Raw genomic sequence first — 18303 nt, forward strand, 5'->3', positions numbered from 1 at the left:
TAAACTCAATACCTAATCTTTGATATCAGAGGGGGAGCAATTAATGATTCCTTTAATAGAATTCCAGAGTTCAAAATTCTAAAGATTACCATAATTAGCCCTGCATTATCCTAGTATCAGGTAATGCAAGGCCAGTCCTATAAACTATATATTGCACGTGACTCTCCTGGACCCTTAAGCAGTCCTGCTAGCTTCCATTGATGGATTTGTGGAAAAAAGCACTATCTTGCCCTATACCTCCTGCAGCAAAATGCTTTGTGCTGGCCTTGTAAAACTAATTGTTTTGTTGGTTTGCCTGTGCTGTCTCAATGGTCAATAATAAGCAGTTCCAGTTAGATACAACTAAATGTACTTTAATATTAACTCTTACTCTTCCTTCTAGAAGAGAAAGAGAGCTGAGATACTTAGAAAGAATAGTGGACAACAGCTGAGGGGCTGCTAGGTAATTTGGCCTCTCTGAGCCCACTCATATCTCCCCCTCCCATTTCTTTACCCCTGGCTGTCTCTCCCTTCTCATCACACGTGACTATTCATGTACGGATGTATGCGCTGTACTTCTCTCCCCCAAGCACTTATCCAGCAGTGACACCTTTACTATTCTCTTAATTTTTAGAAAAGATTGGATGCAGTACAAAGAGAAGCTACAGTTTCACTCAGCAACTTGTTTTTCCAAAATGTCCCCTGGAAAAATGGAGATGTTGAACATGACTGCAGCTTTCTCTGTAGAACATGTCATTCTAAAAAAGTTAAAAAGAGAGAAGAATTCCTAGTAGGAAAAGTGAGAGAAAGTATTTGCTGGAGGATAGAAGAAAAGTAGAATCAATGTGTTGGAGAGAGAGTGTGTCAGAATGAGGATAATTCTTTTCTATATGCACACAAGTTATGTGGCAACTACATGTGATGGCCCTTTGCACTGTAGAGAATCCACATGGATGAAATGGGCTCAGTGACCTCCTATAAATGGATGGAAAATTTGGAGTTGGTTTATACCGGCTAAAGAATTTCAAAACGAAGGCAATCGGACCCATAAGTACAGCCTTTCCAAAATCTTCATCTCTACAGAAAACATGTTAAGGAAATATTTAGAATATTCTAAAATATTTGGACTATTTAAATATCCCAATATACTGTATGTAGAAGATTTTAACTATTAAAGAAAACTCTAGAGGTTTTAGCAATATATTGATAAATACAGTAATATTTGTAACTTTTTATACCTTGGACATCTTCGACTTAGTGTCAGTAATAAGGAAAGACATATTGTTGATTTCATTTTGCACCACAAAGTTCTGTTCTTCCCTTTTAAAATTCTGCAATGTTAAAAAGAACAGAAAAGCACAAGATGTTACAAAATACACTATTTGGCACCTCCACTGCCTCCTTTGTCTTGACTTTCATAACCTATATAATGCTATAAAATTGCATTATGAAATCATAATATCTATAATGGTATAAAAATGGGTTTATTCAACTTTTTCAACAAAACTGTACTTATTAGATACAGCTAAAGAACATCTTTCTTTTGAGAAAAGATACCTTCTGTATCACTCCCTAAGAACTATTTTTAAATTGTTTGCAAAACAACTTTCTCCAATACTCTCCAGACAAATAAAAAAAAATACTTTGGATCCATAAGATATCATAGTGACAAGAAATGCTATACAACTTGAAGAAAGATCCTTTTGAAAACCCTTTGGGAAGAAGAAAAAGGAGATAAACCAGAAAATGCCTTAGGTATCTGTATTTGCCATTTATTCGTAAGAAGTAAAAGTAAAGCTTTCTATAACAAGAGGGTGCAGAGGAAGCAAACCATAATCAAGACTGTTGCTTTCTTTCCTGTTTCTCTTCTTACAGACACACTCACATTCACACATTGAGTTAATGGCATTGGGAAGGTCAAAAAACCATGTGGCACTTGCGGACTTCCAGTGGGGACATGGTGGACTGAGCAGCTATGTCCACGGGCTCCACAGGCAGAACTGATAACGTGGCAATTTTTTTGAGCTCAGGAAGGTTTATCTGAAGCCCAGGAGTATTCTCCGGATAAAGTGTTCTCTGGATAAACACCAGGAATCACCCCAACTGCCCTACAGATGGCTGCTTGTAGCCAGAAGATCACAAACAGCGTTTCGCGTTCAACTGGTAAGAGCTAGCTGGGAGGCTGGGATGACACCATTTTCCAAGCCACACTGTAGCCTTAAAGGGACACTAAGACCGGCCACCCTATTTCTAAATCACCAAATTTATATATATATTTTTAAGTATGCATACCCTAAGAGAGGCTTTCTACAGCAAGGAAAAGCAGGCTATCTTGGTACTTATCGTTATTTTGGGGATTACTTTTTTTTAAAAATCTTTTTTCAGTTTTGGAATTCGTTTTCCTTCCAAATACAAAGGAGGATTAAGAGCAAACAATTGTCTTCCTGTTATTATTTTGGTATTAGAAAGAAGAAAGATCCCAGAGTCATTTTCTGACTCTTTGGGGGATGCCGCTTTCATGACGTTTTCTTGGCAGACTATAGAACAGGGTAGTTTGCCATTGCCTTCCCCAATCATAATTACCTTTCCCCAGAAAGCTGGGCACTCATTTTACCAACCTCAGAAGGATGGAAGGCTGAGTTGACCTGAGCTGGCTACCTGAGAAACCAACATCCACTGGGATTGAACTCAGGTTGTGGGGAGAGTTTTGGTTGCAATACTGCCACCTACCGCTCTGCGCCACATGAGGCTCTAATTTTGGTATTAAATTTGAAGATATTAGCATTTTCCTACACTTTGAATAGGCTGATTTAAACCTTCAGCTTTCTGTTTCTACTTTCCCTTGGGAACGGTCTGTTTATCTCACTTTCATTTTGTGTAAACATACTTCGGAACTTTTTCATATCTTCAACTTTCACTGGTTAAGCTCCTAGGGGGGTGCAAAAATCTACCGCATGAGACATGGAGGATTTTAACCAGATTTTTTTCTGACATCCATCAAGATTTTAAACAGATCTTTTCTGACTATCAAGTTTTTATACAAGACATTCAGGACATTGTGAAAAATATGAGTTCTAAAATGTGTCATCTGGTTGGGGATGTACTGGATGAAATTGAGGAATTCAACAGTGATAGAAATGTTTTTTTTCTAAGAATGAGATTGGGATTTCTGTTGAGATGCTGGATGAAGATTGGATAGTGGAGTTGGAGAAATTCAACAGAGAGAGGGAACTGTGAGCCATAAGTAAAACTGACTTTTTGGTGAAATGTCATGAAAAAGAAGGAATCATTATGTACTGTATGGGAGGTTTTCTGAAGAGAAATTGGAATTTTTGAGGGGGGCAGTTGGGCTGTTTGATTTTTTCAAGAGAAAAGCTCTGTGCACAGTGTGGGGTGATGTAAATGCTTTGGTTTATTTTGAAGTGGGATAAGGGTCAAAGAATGTTTATCTGAATCACTTTTACGGTTTGACTGATGTAATTTGCTTTTAAGGATATGGATTAAGATTATTAGGGTATAAAAATGTTTATTTGGATGGTTTTAAGAATTTGATTTAAGGTCATTGTTTCAAATTACTTTTCTTTTTGGGGTTTATTAAGATTATTAAAATTGTTGTATTATTTAGTATAATGGCAGACAATTTATGTGCTTTTTAGTTTGATTTTTATTATAGCAGACAGAAATGTATACAATAGTAGTAGGAAGGGAATAATTAAATAAGTGTTATTTTGAGGGGGGGAAGTTGTTTAGGAAGTTTATAGGATTTTTTTTTTTTTTAATATAAAGGGAGCAAGTAACTGTACTTAGTGATTTTTATAATGTGCTAAAGGGGAACGATCTATAGAAATAACATGATTTTGGTTTAATATAGAGTAAGAGATTGATTATGGAAGATGTTTGTATATCCTTTCTGTTAAAAGTCAGAAGTCACATCTTTCTGTAATGTTGTAAATTTTTGTGTGTTTTTACATCTTTTTAGTTTTTCTTCTTTTTTTGTAGTTTTTTGGGTTTTTTGTAACTTTTATCTTTCTCTTCAAACTTAATAAAATTCATAATAAAAAAAAGCATGTGGCACTTGCAGCAGTGTGATACAAACCCTATCCCTTTTGTACCTGTCACACACAGGTACAAAGGGTCAGGACTTCGACTGCACTGCCACAACAGCCTTCTTGATTTTTTGCCATCTCATCTGGATGCTGTTGCACCGAGAGCCGTTTGCATGTATCTGATGCTCAATACTATGACAAAAACACTGTTAATTATGAAATTTAAAAAACATACATGGGATTTTGACCAGTAAATGAAAACTTCTGCAACCATACGAAACAAGTCTTCAGCTTCAGGGTTGGGCTCTTTGAGCCATTTTGCTCTGAAATTAAAAAGTAAAGAAAAACATTTATCATCACTCCTACTTACAGCAAAAACAACAAAGTATCTTGGGAATCTTCAACATTAACACATGTATTAATACAGTCCAATTCACCGGATTTTTGGAATGCAGCCCTGAGCAAGAGTATTCGACTCTTAGCAGTTCCAGGGAAAGAGGAAAAGCAGGGAGAAAATGGTAAAAGGAGTAAACAGTAAAAGAAGAGACAACGAGAATTACCTATAGTGACCTCAGATAAAGCAAAACTTGAATGTGACCGAGACACTGCACTGACGAACTTAACTCCTATAGCATAATAAAAAACCCTGGCCTTGAGTTAATTCATAAGAAATGATGTTAAAATTTCTAATGAATTCTAGTCAATACAGCATGTACCAAGAGACAATTAAAGAAGAGTTAATGTATTGATTTATTTTAATATTCATGACATGTTTATTATCATTTAATATGTAACCTAAGAGTATAGTGCCTGAATACTACAGTGCTATGTGTAATATCTTAGTTTGGTTTATGATGAGAAAAAGAAATAGAGCAACTTCTTTCTCTTTCTTGCATACTCCAGATAAATGCTGAGATTCTAGTTATGCCATTAATCTGATACAACAGGAATTACAACTTGTGCATCAGAAAACTCACTCCCATAAGACCCTGGACATTTAAAAACTAGTTCTCCATGTACCTGTTGTAGTCCACAAATCTGATCAACAATGGATAGAAGGCATAAAGATCCCGTGCAAGTGTAGTGAACTCATCTAGGATGAGCAGTTCTGCCTCAGACATATCACCCCTGCCTTCTGCTCTTAAGTGTTCTTCATCAGCGATAACCATAGCTGCTTTTTTCTTCAGTTTCTCCATCAGTGGAAGGAAATGTGTTTTCAGAAGCTCAGGCTTCACTTTACTTATGATAGGCTGAGAAAACACTAGGTAAAGAATCCATTAATTTTAGTGAGTATTAGTAGGTGAAAAACTACAATAAAAGATGTTACAATCTTCAACAGATTTATTATATTACAGTTACTCCACTAGAGTTTTGGTCATCTCTTAAAGAAATGCAGACCAAAAGTTATACACTGTGCTTCATTCATCTTCATTCATTCTAGCTTTTTGTCAAATCCCGCTCACTTCTTTTTGTTCCTATTATTAAATCCACATAGATCTTCTGCTAACCTGAACATACAACCTCTTCCTCTCATTTTCCATTTGTTGTTGTTGTTGTTGTTAGCTGCCATCGAGTCAGTTACGACTCATGGCGACCCTATGTATAACAGAACAAAATGCAGTTTGATTAGCCTTTTAAAAAAGCATAATGCATCTGTTGAAATTATCTGTTTTTGCTTTTCTCAAATTCCTTAAAAATATTTTTTTTGATTGTTTTAAAATACAGGCAAAAGAGGAATCAAAATATTTCCTTTTCGCCTACCTGCTAATCTCTTCATCCAGGCTCCTTCATCTATGCCCAAATTATTATGTATGATTCTCAGAATGTTTCCCAGAAGAGTGTTCATATCATCTGAAGTCAATGCTGTGCAGCACATTTCACTCTTGTCATGATTGTTTTCTGGTCCATGTTCCCACCAATGTGACATGTAACTACAGAGCATGGGCAATATAACTTCCATTACATGAGGCATTTGTGTATAGCGAATGCCCGATTCAGCTAATTCCACAATTTCTTCCATTAGTTTTTCCAGAGATGGAATATTTGGACAAAGTTCCTTTACACAGTTTGGTAAATTGAAACCTAGAAGAACAGTAATACATATTAATATAATAGCATGTTTAACAGCATTAGCAAACATCCTGATTACAATTTTCTTGTGATACATATTTCATACATTTGATTTCATTTCTATGTATTTCCAAACATCATTCATCATTCATAACCGCACTCTGAATATATGTGACCTGGTATTCACAATATAAAAATGGATGTCACTTGCTAACAGCATTTTTTGCATAATCTCTTTTCCAGTTTAGTTCTCCTCCTCCTCTACCTTCCTCACTCTCCAAATCTGCTCTGGAGTATTAAGAAATCTCCTGGAACAGATTTTGAGTTCAGGGAGAAAAGGAATAATGCTCCTTCAATTTCACTGATGGAATAAGAACCCTAAGCTAAAACATCCAACTGGATTTCATTTGATAAAGAACGGACCCCCAAAAGTGAAGGTATATAAATTAAATCTGCATTCATCCATTTTCCAAGAGACAGTTTAGAGAATGAGAATAAAATATAGTGGGAGGGGGTTTTGCTTTTGTGTTTTTGTTATTGTGTTTGTTCTTTTTACTGTTCCTTTTTTTCTTTGTTGTTATCAAATCATAATACACCAGAATATTCACAGCAGCAAGCTGGGATTTCAGCAGCTACCCCAAACCAGGATTTCGATTCAAGGGAGAAGGAATACAGGAGGCATGGCTTACATTCTGTAGTTTCTAGTATGTAAATAAGGCCTGAGTTTCAAGAATTTGGCAGTTAAATAAAACCTGTGATAGATATTAGTAATGAAATTTTGCAACAAAAAAAACCATCACTCAAGACTGAGACCAAAAATTTTGAAAAATTAGGAAATAAAGGTTATGTATCAATTCTTTAGATGCAGAACTATATGGAGAACAGAAATTTTCATTTGGTTCTGAATTCAATGTATAAATAATTCCAAAGTTGTTTTAATAATTTACAATTTGGTCATTATGGTAAAATAAGGTTAATAAACAAAAAACAACCCCACCTCACCCCAAAGTTTCTAATCCTCTTTGAACCATGGCTCTTTGAACCATGTTCCAGTTTTGATAACCTAGTTTACTGTGACATTCAAATTCTTCTGTTTAAATATTGTTGATTTCAGTGGGGAAAAAAAATCACTGGTCTTTTAAGCATCTCCATTGTTTCCCAGGATCATGGGGCTGCTCTCTACAGCTACCATGAGATTCCAGGAAAAAAAAAAAGTGCACCTGCTCCACAGCACCACTTTAGAACAGCAAGTAAAGTGCTTCAAAACCCTAGTCATTATCAAAGAACAGGAAAATAAAGTGAAAAGCAAATATGCAGTATAATGAATTCTGGCTAACACAATAAATCCATGCTTCAGTACCTGCTCTTTCTCTTGCTGTCTTGGTATTGTATATGGAATACATATTGTGACTATTCAGATGAGTTTCTAAAAATGCCACAGGAAAGGCACCAGCAAAAGCAGCTAAGCATTCACCTAAAGCTGAGCGTTGACTGTGAAGTTAAAAAAAAGTGCTATCGTTATTCAGGCATCTTTTTGAGTCAATACAAATATAATTAGTTCAGTATCATTTTAATAAGACTTTTCAGATGTCCAATTTGCCTATGAAGTATTGCTAAACAATAGTACCTGAGTAGACACCAATATAGAATCATCTCAGATTATTACTATATAATCATTATTTGTGTTTCAGTCATAGCCCTGGTTTTAGCCCTGAAACTGTCTTCTTGATCTGAGGGACTGATCCTCCTGATTTTCTTAGATTTCTCAGTCACTTTCAATATCACGGAATCCGATATCCTTCTGGAGAGTTTGTCTAGGAAAGGCACTCCTGCAATGGTTCTACACATATCTGAAAGACCATCTCCGGAAGATAGTGCTGAGGAATTTCTGTTCAACCCTATAGTGTCTACATTACAGAGGTCCACCAGAGTCGAACATCCAAACTAATTTGAAGATTTTACTTCCAATAGCATGCATAATTCTAGGTCATTTTTCATTAGATCTAGGTGGGTGCTTAGGACCTGATTGAACAGACTGGATGAAGGCCAATAAAATGCAGCAATTTCCAGAAAAAAAATCAGATTTGTTAATGGATTTGTGTATTCCAGAAGAGGTTGCACTACCCTAATGAATCACATTTGTGGCTATGATAGACCCATCTCTACTATTAGAAATACTGCATATGGATTCTCTGATGGGTGAAGTGCCTTTTATGAGCTATCATCTTACTTGGACAGAGATACAGGTAGTCCTCAGTTATCGACCACTCGTTCAGCGATGGTTCAAAATTGCAACAACACTGAACAAGACTTATGGCCAATCCCCAAAGTTGCAGCAGTCGCAGCATCCCTGCTGTCATGTGATCACGATGCGGGTGCTTGGCAACTGGCATGCAATTACAATGATCATAGCATCCTGTGGTCACATGATCACCATTTGTGGCCTTCACTGCCAGCTTCTGACCAACAAAGTCAATGGGGAAGCTGGAAGGAAGTCGCAAGTTGCAGTCACATGACACTGCACTTAATGACTGTGCACAATTTACTTAACGACTGCAACTGAAACTGCTGGAACTGCCATTATAAATTGGCATAGTCACCTGATTTTTCGCTTTATGACCGTGTCGCTTAGCAACAGAGTTCCCAGTCCCAATTACAATATTTAACCAAGGACTACCTGTACTGTAATTTTCCTGCAGTAATATATGCCCTAGCACATTCACATTTAGATTACCACCAACCATTGTATATGGGTCTGATTTTGCAGATAATCCAAAAACTTCACTTAGTACAAAATATGGCAGATGGATACTAATTGGAATTGGATGTATTGAGTCATCTTCACTGACTCCTGCTTGGCTGTCAGGTCAGTTCGAAGTGCTGGAGTCTATTAACCTTTCAAGGCTGAAGGAATGCATCTTCTCATATATTCCTACCTATTCTGGGTGCCAACACAACTATTGGCTGACTTTTACTGACTTCAAAAAAAAAGGCTAAGCAGGCTTGTGTAATGGTACTGTATGTGGAAAAGACCTTGGGAGACAGGGAGAAGAGATGGTACCTAGGGAACAGTCAGATAAGAGAAAGCATAGCCTGCAGCTGGGTACTGGGAGGGGCAAGAGGCTCAGAAGAGCCAGTTTGGTCTAGTGGTTAAAGTGCTGGGCTAGAAACCAGGAGACCAAGAGTTCTAGTCCCGCCTGAGGCATGAAAGTCGCCTGGGTGACCTTGGGCCAGTCACTCTCTCTCTCAGCCCAAGTCACCTCACAGGGTTGTTGTTGTGGGGAAAATAGGAGGAGGAAGGAGTATCAGGTATGTTCGCCACATTGAGTTATTTATAAAAATAATAAAGGCGGGACAAAAAAATTTTTAAAATGGGGGGACCCTCCCTAGTTTCTCAGGCTGTAAATGAGACAGTAGGAGATTTGTACTTTCAGACTTGCAAGATTCTGTTAATGTGGCTTTACAATAAAGTAGAATTAGCTTATCTGATCGTGTTTCCTGTCTGGTCTACCTGGTAAGGCTGACAGCTTGGGACTTAGATAGTACCTGAATAGGAGACTATCAAGAAGTGTTATAGTTCTAAGTAAAACTAGAATGACAAAAAATATGCTGCAGTATGGCTGATGACTAAAAGTGGGCAGCTCTTCTCAGTGGACACTTGCCAACTTAACTTTTCAGTACCAGGACTAGAAAACTCTCCTAGCCCTTTTAATTTCAATCTTAGTGCTATACTATTTTCTGCCAAGCAATGTTAGAATTACTGTTTTAATATGTGCTATTTAATGACTGTCAACAGATTGTTTTAATTTGTTGCGTTGTGTTTTCATATGTATTCTTTAGGTTTCATTGGTTGCATATTTGACACCACAGGGATGGAACTGGAAAGGAAAGAACGACTCTACAAATGTAAAGGTTAGTTAAGAAAAATAATATTTTAAAAAATGGAATAGTAATTTTAATCAAAATATGCATGTGATTATATTAGAGCCTTAATTTAAGATTAAGAGTATGCTCAGATGTTTTTTATTTAGATCATTTATCAGTCTGAAGCTTCTTCATTAATTTAGTTTGATTTCTTAATTTCAGTGCAAAATAAATTTGTATAAAGTTTCTCTTAATCAGTTTCAATTCCAACATAAATGATAACAACAATATATCAATACCATATACAGATTTTTATAAATTTAACATTTGGCTCACCAATTGTGATTATGTCCAAAATGGTAACTTCCTAGTTTAATGACGTATGTGATGTGCTATGCATAAAACTGCCTGAAGATTGCAAAATTTCGTTAATTCAAAACGCAGCAAAGCAATTATTAGCAGCAGGAAAATGGGGGCATTTAACACTTTTGCTAAATTTTTTGAGCACAAAATGAGGCTAAATCTTTAATATAATAAAGAGCTTTGGCCTACCTTCCACAATCTTTTCCCCTTAAAAATGAATAAAAACACCTTCCAGTCAGTACAAACACCCAACTGTGAAATTCTTGATTTGAGCTTCATTATGGTTAGTAAGTAGACTAATAATGGTCAAGGAAGAGAAGTTTCTTTAATAATCACCCACACCTCCAAACAATAAAAATAAAACAAAAAACCAATGTGGTTTTTTTGTTCAAACATTATTAATAAGATTTTATCCCAGCAAGTCCTAAGGGATAAAGACTTGCTAGTTACCTCAGCTCATTTGAGTATGAATGTTTTCTATCCTCCAGCCAGTTTTTTTATTCCTCTCTATTATTATTTTTATACCATTGCTATTGATATTTTATACGGTGTTAGTATTTTTTCAATGCTCTTTTACTGCATGCCTAGCAAGCCAAATGTCCAAAATGAATAAAAACTTCATTCAAGCATTTTTTTTAAAAAAAATCCTGATAAATAGATCATAATACATGTTTAATATTGCATATTTCTTTCTTACCGCTCCACATAGATACTCTTGCTGGTTCCCAAAGCATACAAGCTGGCCAGTATTCTATAACAAGAGATTTGAACATCTTCCACTAAGAAAAACAGGAAGAAAAACTAAGAAACAATTTTTGTGCATTGCATTTTATTTTTACTGAGAATAACTAAGAAGAGACTATAAACATACCAGAAAACAATTTATAACAATGGAAATTTTACATGGGGTCATGCAACCATGCTAGTATTATTAGAAACAGCTGAAGAATATGAATCTGTATGTCTCATCAAGAACATTTAGTTACTTTCATTTTGAAGATGGATAAATACAATCAATATAATTAACCAAATGAAGCTGGAATTGTTATTTGAAGATTCTTTTTATAAACTCAGATAAAAGCAAGGTACTACTGTATTGCTGTCTGGAATATTAGAAGCCAAGCTATAATGGTCTTAAACATAATCTAGAGTTTTAATAGTATAAATTATTCATTTTAATACCTACATATCAGATCTTCACCAAACTGATGCTGTCCGATGTGCTCAAATAATGAAGACAGTACTGGCAGAAGAGCCACAGTTGTGTAGTTAATTATTTGTGTTACTCCTTTTGGCTGACTCCTGGTGTGTGTGAATTGCCCCTGCTTAAGATTTTCCATTGTTTTTTCCAGGTCCTCTGCCGCATTATCCAAAAATGTCCTCAAAGCCATCTTAACAGATTCCAAACCTGTCTTCATCACCGTCCTGTACATTGCATGGACATAAAATAATATTACATTCTATTACAAACTAAATCCATAGAGTTCCTATGGACCAATGAACACTTTTTAGGAATCACTGTAAGTGGTTAGAGAGATGTCATCAAAAGACATTTGAGATCTATATAAATAGTTCATTAGTCCTGTACCTAGCAGGGAAAGTTGTTGGTTGACATAGATCTGTCATAGCCTCCTCCCTGAACGTCTTCTAGAGGGCTTTGGGGAAGTTAGTTATGATGTTGCCTATGCTGTTATATTGTGATTTATACTCCTTTGGGAACTCAAGGTACAGTAGCTTACATGAGAATCTTCCATCATTTTTTGTCTCTGCAAAAGAAACTTGTCTGAGAGATAGCGTTTAAATTTACCCAGTAGGCAACATCATTAAGTACAGACTTAAGTATGTGTATATTTGGTCCCAGTCTGATATATTGCGTATGATGTACACTGGCTCTGTATGAAGCCATGCTAGCCTCTTTATTATGGTAAATCTGTTGAAAGCATCACAGTTAGATTCAAGTCTGTTCTCTACTTGAGGCTACCCAGAAGTTACAGCTAATACAGGACACAGTAGCATAAGTGTTTATTAGAATATAGGAATCTTTGTATGAGAAAAAGGCAGTATGCAGCTCTGACAGTTGCACATGTTTAGGCTGAGCAACATCAAAGCACAGGAACAAGGTGATTATGCCAAAAGATCTGAAAATATAGTTCTGAGAATCAGTTCAAAGCATAAGGTACAAGGCAACAAGGGATAAACAGTTGAATTATTTGATAGGAAACAGATTTTTGTGGAATGGTGGAGGATGTTGTTTATGGAATATAGATAATTTTTAAAATTTCAGTGATAGCACAGCACTTTTAAATGCATTCAGAACATTCACATAATATGTAATGATACGGTTTGTAATGAAACATTCTTTTCACCATGCAATTATCGTTCATGCCTGACTGAGGAAGTAGTTATGATTACAGCTCATATTAAATATGTAATCTATGAAATTTCCAAGCAAACATGCAAGCACTAAATATAAGAATTAGAAACTGAGATACACTGATAGATGATCCCACCCAGACATATTTTCAGACAGAGGCACTGATAGCTTTTCCCCTGGTTGAACTCATTACTAATCTTTCTGACTTAGCAAGTTTCCATTTATGGAAAAAACAACTGAGCATTCTTTTAAAATAATTTTGTCACTATTAAGTTTTCTTCAAATTGAAACAATAATTTAATAAAATCTATTTAGCAATTTACCTTGCATCCAAGGTCTGACCCAAGATATGAAGACAATTGACTATTGAACTTGCATCATTTCCTAAGGGCACCAGAAGAAGGAAGAAATAAGAGTGATTTGTATTATACTATTCCTATTTTTTCACCAGTAGTGATAAACTCACAAATAGAATTTAATATTATACAGTATATTATATTACTTAAAATATTATTTCAATTATTTCAGCTGATGCAAAAACAGAAAAATCTGACCAAGATAGACAAAACATTTTTTGTGAATGTGATAAACTCCCAGAATATTTTTTTGAGATTTCAAGTTTTCAGTTTGTATTCCTTACAAGAGAGTCAATCTTTTCATCACATTAATGTATTATTATAGAAGCTTATGATGTGTTATTATGTACCACTTCTAAATCTAAAGCTGCCACATAAAAAATAATGAAATCAATCAACCATGCAAATAAATATTTGGCTGTTATTCCCACCTTGTAAAAGATATCCATTGGTACTTAAAAGTAGGACTTGGAGAATGCAGTTGTCAAAAATAAATGAGTTTTTCAAAATCATTAGTAGTGATAAAATAGTAATGTGCTCCTGCGAGAATATCTAAGAGTTCTTCTCAAAGGAATATTTTTTAGGCAATAAGACAATGGCAAAAATAATAACTGAGTTATAGTAGACCATAGTTAAGTGTTTTTAGCCCTTCCTACATTAAGAAAGTCAAGCACATGTTTTTTTTTTTTTCACTGAAATTTATGGACTTTTAATAGACTACTAGACAACCCATGGGTCATTGTTTCAGAGATAATTCCTTACCAGATCCCTCAATGCCTTCAACAATGGCAGAGCTTCTAATGTACTGGAAAAGTTCTTTAAAATTCAGGGAGAGATGTATCTGCTTTGAAAGTAGCCAGTGTTGAACTGTATATCACAGTCAAACATCAGGAGTTGACTACAAGAAATGTTTTATGACATTTTGTATTTCATCATACAAAGTTTTATGATAATTTTTACGTCATAAAATGTTTTATAAAATTTCTCAAGTTTCTATTCCATGGGAGTCATGGGTCCTGGATTTTGGACACATTCTGTAAGTTAGTCCATTTTAGGTACTTTGGTTCAAAAATTGTTGGCCTGTGATGCACCATTTCTCCCAGTTAAAGGTTACAAAATATAAACAGACATAAAAGTTTTAGATACAGATACAGATGTTGCCTGAGCCTTGCTGGAGTCACAGTGTAGAAAACAAGGCTCCTGTTCAAGGACTGTTCAGGACTAATCTCTTTCTATAATTACACCAGCTGCACAGAGTTATATGAGTAGAAAATATGGTGGAAAATGTAGTAGTTCTGCATAATGATAAAAACAGAATATAGTGTACTGTGAGGGAGTGAAGTTGGGATTGCTATCTGCACTTGGGAAAAGTAGCTGCAGCCAGGCAGAAACACTTCCCACCCCATTCCCTCATGCATTCATTCATACACTCACAACTTTACGCACAGGCATCCAAGCCAGCATTCCAGCTGCTTGTAATAACTGAGCCACATCCTGGCATTTTCAAGGACCTGCTGATGTCCAGAGGCAGCCTCTTCCCACCCAGGCTCTTAGCTTACATAAGCAAATGCTAAGACAGAGTGGGGAGGTGTATGTAGGAGGAAAGGTGATAGGCAAATGGCATACAGACGGGGAAGTGGAGGCAGTGTCTGGAGATTAGCCACTATTACAAGCAGGCAAGAGTACTATCATTCAACTGCCAGGACCACAAGTTATGATGAGCAGCATATCCTGGTGGGAATCCTGCCTGGAGCTTGGAACTTTGCCAGAAGCTCAGTAGCAATTAGAAGAACAACTACGTTGAAGCAGCACCTCATCCCAGCTAGAGTCTGGAAGGCAGAGAAGGCTGTCTGCCACTTTACAGACATATAGACTTTTGCTTGAGCTAAGTATTAAAGGACTGAGCATTAAAGACATATTTATATGGCAACACCTTGCAAATCCTAGATGGGTGGAGAACAATAGTCTGTTGTTGGGGAAGGTGTGTGCTGCAATAAAGCATTTTGTACAGATTTGCTACGCTGTGATGAGTCCAGTCCTTGGAAAACAAAGAACCCTCACATGCACGTTCTCTCATAGTTGCATTGATGAAACTATTTACTGTATATAAAACATATCAACTCCATCATATTTAAGCCATATATATGTAAACCTCATTAGTAACATTGTGAATTAACAATTCCTTAAACAGGCCAAGCTGCAGATTTCCATGCTGACAGATTTCAGTTTGATAGACAATTATTTCCATAATGTTCAGATAAAATATCCTAAAGGAAAGCTTAACTATATGGAAGATGGAATGTCAAAAAACTATTAATAAAATAAAAGCTATAACTTTACAAAGAATGTCTCAAGAACAATTAAACAATGATTTTATGATAATGAAAACCCTAAACATGGAATTCTCTCAAACAGAACATTTAAGAGAAAGTATAAATGGAGGTTTAAAATTGCCAAATTCTTAGAAGACCTATATATAAATATTTAAGAACTAAACTACATTATAGAAATATTAGGTGCATGAATGGATATTTTCTAATTTGTTTATTTGCATACTTTGAATTCAAGAAGGCGTACAATAAAACTAAGTGAAAGTAACAATAAAAGGAGGAGATAATACTGCAATTAATGTCATATTTTCAAATACATAAGGAATTTCAAATGCCTTTATTTAAAAAATGCCTTATTAATAAAAACATTTTAAACTGGAAATTAAATAATAGCAAAATTGACATTAGGTGACCCCCACTAAGGCACCATTAATGGAAAAGGTTTTTCCCTTTCCAATTTTCACTTCTGATAAAGACAGTATTTAGAAAGGGGCATCAGCTGATGATGTCCCTTTATAAGATGACAGGTAGGCTGATATCCTTTATAAGTGCACACAGAATTGCATTAAGACACACACACACACACACATATATACACAGTATCTGTGTGTGTGTGTGTGTGTGTGTGTGTGTGTGTACACATATACACACACATGCAGAGAGGACAGAAGAAATCCCATATTTCAGGTACAAAACTGTAATACATCCAAGATGCATTGTTCCGGTCGTTAACAATAATTTATTAAAGTTGTAATCAGTACATTCGTCATAGAAGAAGGACCTCTTGCAAACGTTTGAAGCGTATCTTTCTTTCCTATTAGATGTGCTGTTCTTTAAGGATGCAAGCCATGGTCCTTTTCTGGGATGTTATGTGTCATTTCTATTTTATCTCTTGAACAAGTATTCAGTATTTTGGAGTTTTTCAGCATGACTCAGTTTTACTGAAATATTTGGCTGCTTTAGGTATTTAGAGGTTACTTCAGAACTTCTGTAAATCTTGTAGCTGTGTGGAATATGCTGATATATGCCTCTTACTTTTCATGAGCCCTGCTTTGGCTCAATTTCTGTCAATGCTTGGCACAGGAGTTTGACATCAGAAATAAGCAATAGTTAACAATTTTCTGTTGCTCCAGCATGACTAATCTTACATATTTGCCAGAGATGAGGAGGAAAGGGGCATTTGCAATAAACTCATATTTAGGTCAGTAAAATAAATTTAGCAACAAGCATCAGAGATAAGCTGAATTTCATTGCTTTTAAATTTTCATTTCAAAATCTGCATGTTCAGTAAGGGAAGGGATTGCTAAGCAAGCTACATGACAATGGGGAGTTTCTCTCTCCATTCTTCCCATTTCTTATTGTTTTATGCAAGACCTGGATATAAATTCCAGCTGAAAAAGAGCTAAACAATGACCTAAAGGCAGATTTTTAAGACTCTAGAAAACTACATAGTCCCTAAACTACTCCTAAACAATTCTTTCAGGGATGGGTGGGTTACCGTTAGGATGGCTGTTAAGTGATGCATACACATGCACACACACAAACAAATAAATACATAGGTCCAGTGGTACAAGATTTTTCTTGAGCTGCTATCTTTCACTCTGTTCACCACGCTGCCAATCTTCCTGGCCCAAAGTCACCCAGTGGGCTCCGTGGCTGAGTGTGGTCCTGAACCTGGGTCTCCTTGGTGCCAGTGTAGCACCTTAACCGTTACACCAGACTGGCTGTTCTATTAGACTCACTTATATGAGAATCTAATATATTTATACAAATAGAAGTAGACGATTTATCAATAATCTATTTGAAATTACTGTGAAAAAAACCAGAATCCTGGTCAAAATTACATTTTAAATATGCAAGGATTTTAATAATCATCCTCTTTTCTTAGAGGACTAGTAGCGATAAGCTTTCAACATAGCCATATACAGCATTGAACTAGGACAATTAAAACAATTTCATTACACAACATCTTGTATATAATAGGTATAGCTGGGAAACTTACGGAATTCCAATCTACATGGAATTTTTCATGACTCATATTCAGAGACAAACATGCATACTTATTTTATGAAAAACAGAGCAATGGAATTACTTGATCTCTTTGGCATATACTGTAACTCCAAAAGAGGCTGTGCAAATGCAGTGTATAGATATGGGGAAGATAAAGTACAGGATCAAATGAATTGTCATGACCCAGAAATACATAGGATTCCCAGTGACTGGTATGGAAATGCTAGGCCACTTTAGCAGGAAAACTGTGGATAGATAATCAAATCAAAATTTGCATGTTTACTGAACATGTAAGCTGTTAACTTGCTACCCCCCAAAATATTATCAGTGATACATAATTCATGCAGCATGCAAACAAAGAGGACCCACAGAATTGCAAATAATGGTAAGAAAAACAAGGGATGCTCAAACAAGCATTTGTCAAGGGTCTCCTTACCAAACAGTGAAATCCTATGCCTGACAAGAACTCCAAGTTTGCAGAATAGGCTAAAGACAAAGGATAAATAAAAGAGAAGGGAGGGGAAAAAGAAAAAAAGGAAGAAAAATAAGAGGTGATGTATGAGCAGGAAAAAGCAACATGATGTTTTGCAGAAAGAATCAATTCTGAGCAGAATGTAGGACTGAAAATACTACAAAAGTTTCGAAGAATCGCTCTACAACAAACATCGTTCAGAAAGCACATATTTGAAGTAAAGAAACAGAGTGAGAAGCCCTATCAAGAAATAGCCTCTAAAATGTTAGACAATGAAGTTCAATCAGTAGCCTAGTATTTTTATTTTATATATATATATATATATATATATATATATATATATATATATATATTAAAAGCAAGAGAGAGGAGGTTCTGAATGAGTCATCGACAAATATTCAATAATGATGCTACACATTATATTCATTTTATGTATGTA

General features: G+C 35.7%; 1 protein-coding gene across 1 annotated transcript in view; it reads right to left on the reverse strand.

Annotated features, from left to right (window-relative positions):
• The window catches only part of RYR2 (ryanodine receptor 2), a 258198-nt gene that overhangs the window by 85798 nt on the left and 154097 nt on the right, over positions 1-18303 (reverse strand). Inside the window, exons 63-71 of the mRNA XM_063292172.1 lie at positions 17829-17878; positions 13020-13080; positions 11509-11747; positions 11020-11101; positions 7456-7586; positions 5787-6107; positions 5046-5286; positions 4261-4348; positions 1218-1310 (exon numbers count right to left, since the gene is read on the reverse strand). Of these exons, the coding sequence (XP_063148242.1) occupies positions 1218-1310; positions 4261-4348; positions 5046-5286; positions 5787-6107; positions 7456-7586; positions 11020-11101; positions 11509-11747; positions 13020-13080; positions 17829-17878 (1306 nt within the window). The remainder of the gene's footprint in view (positions 1-1217; positions 1311-4260; positions 4349-5045; positions 5287-5786; positions 6108-7455; positions 7587-11019; positions 11102-11508; positions 11748-13019; positions 13081-17828; positions 17879-18303) is intronic.

This window comes from Candoia aspera, chromosome 1 (genome assembly GCF_035149785.1).
Source record: "Candoia aspera isolate rCanAsp1 chromosome 1, rCanAsp1.hap2, whole genome shotgun sequence".
NCBI classification, from domain to species: domain Eukaryota; kingdom Metazoa; phylum Chordata; class Lepidosauria; order Squamata; family Boidae; genus Candoia; species Candoia aspera.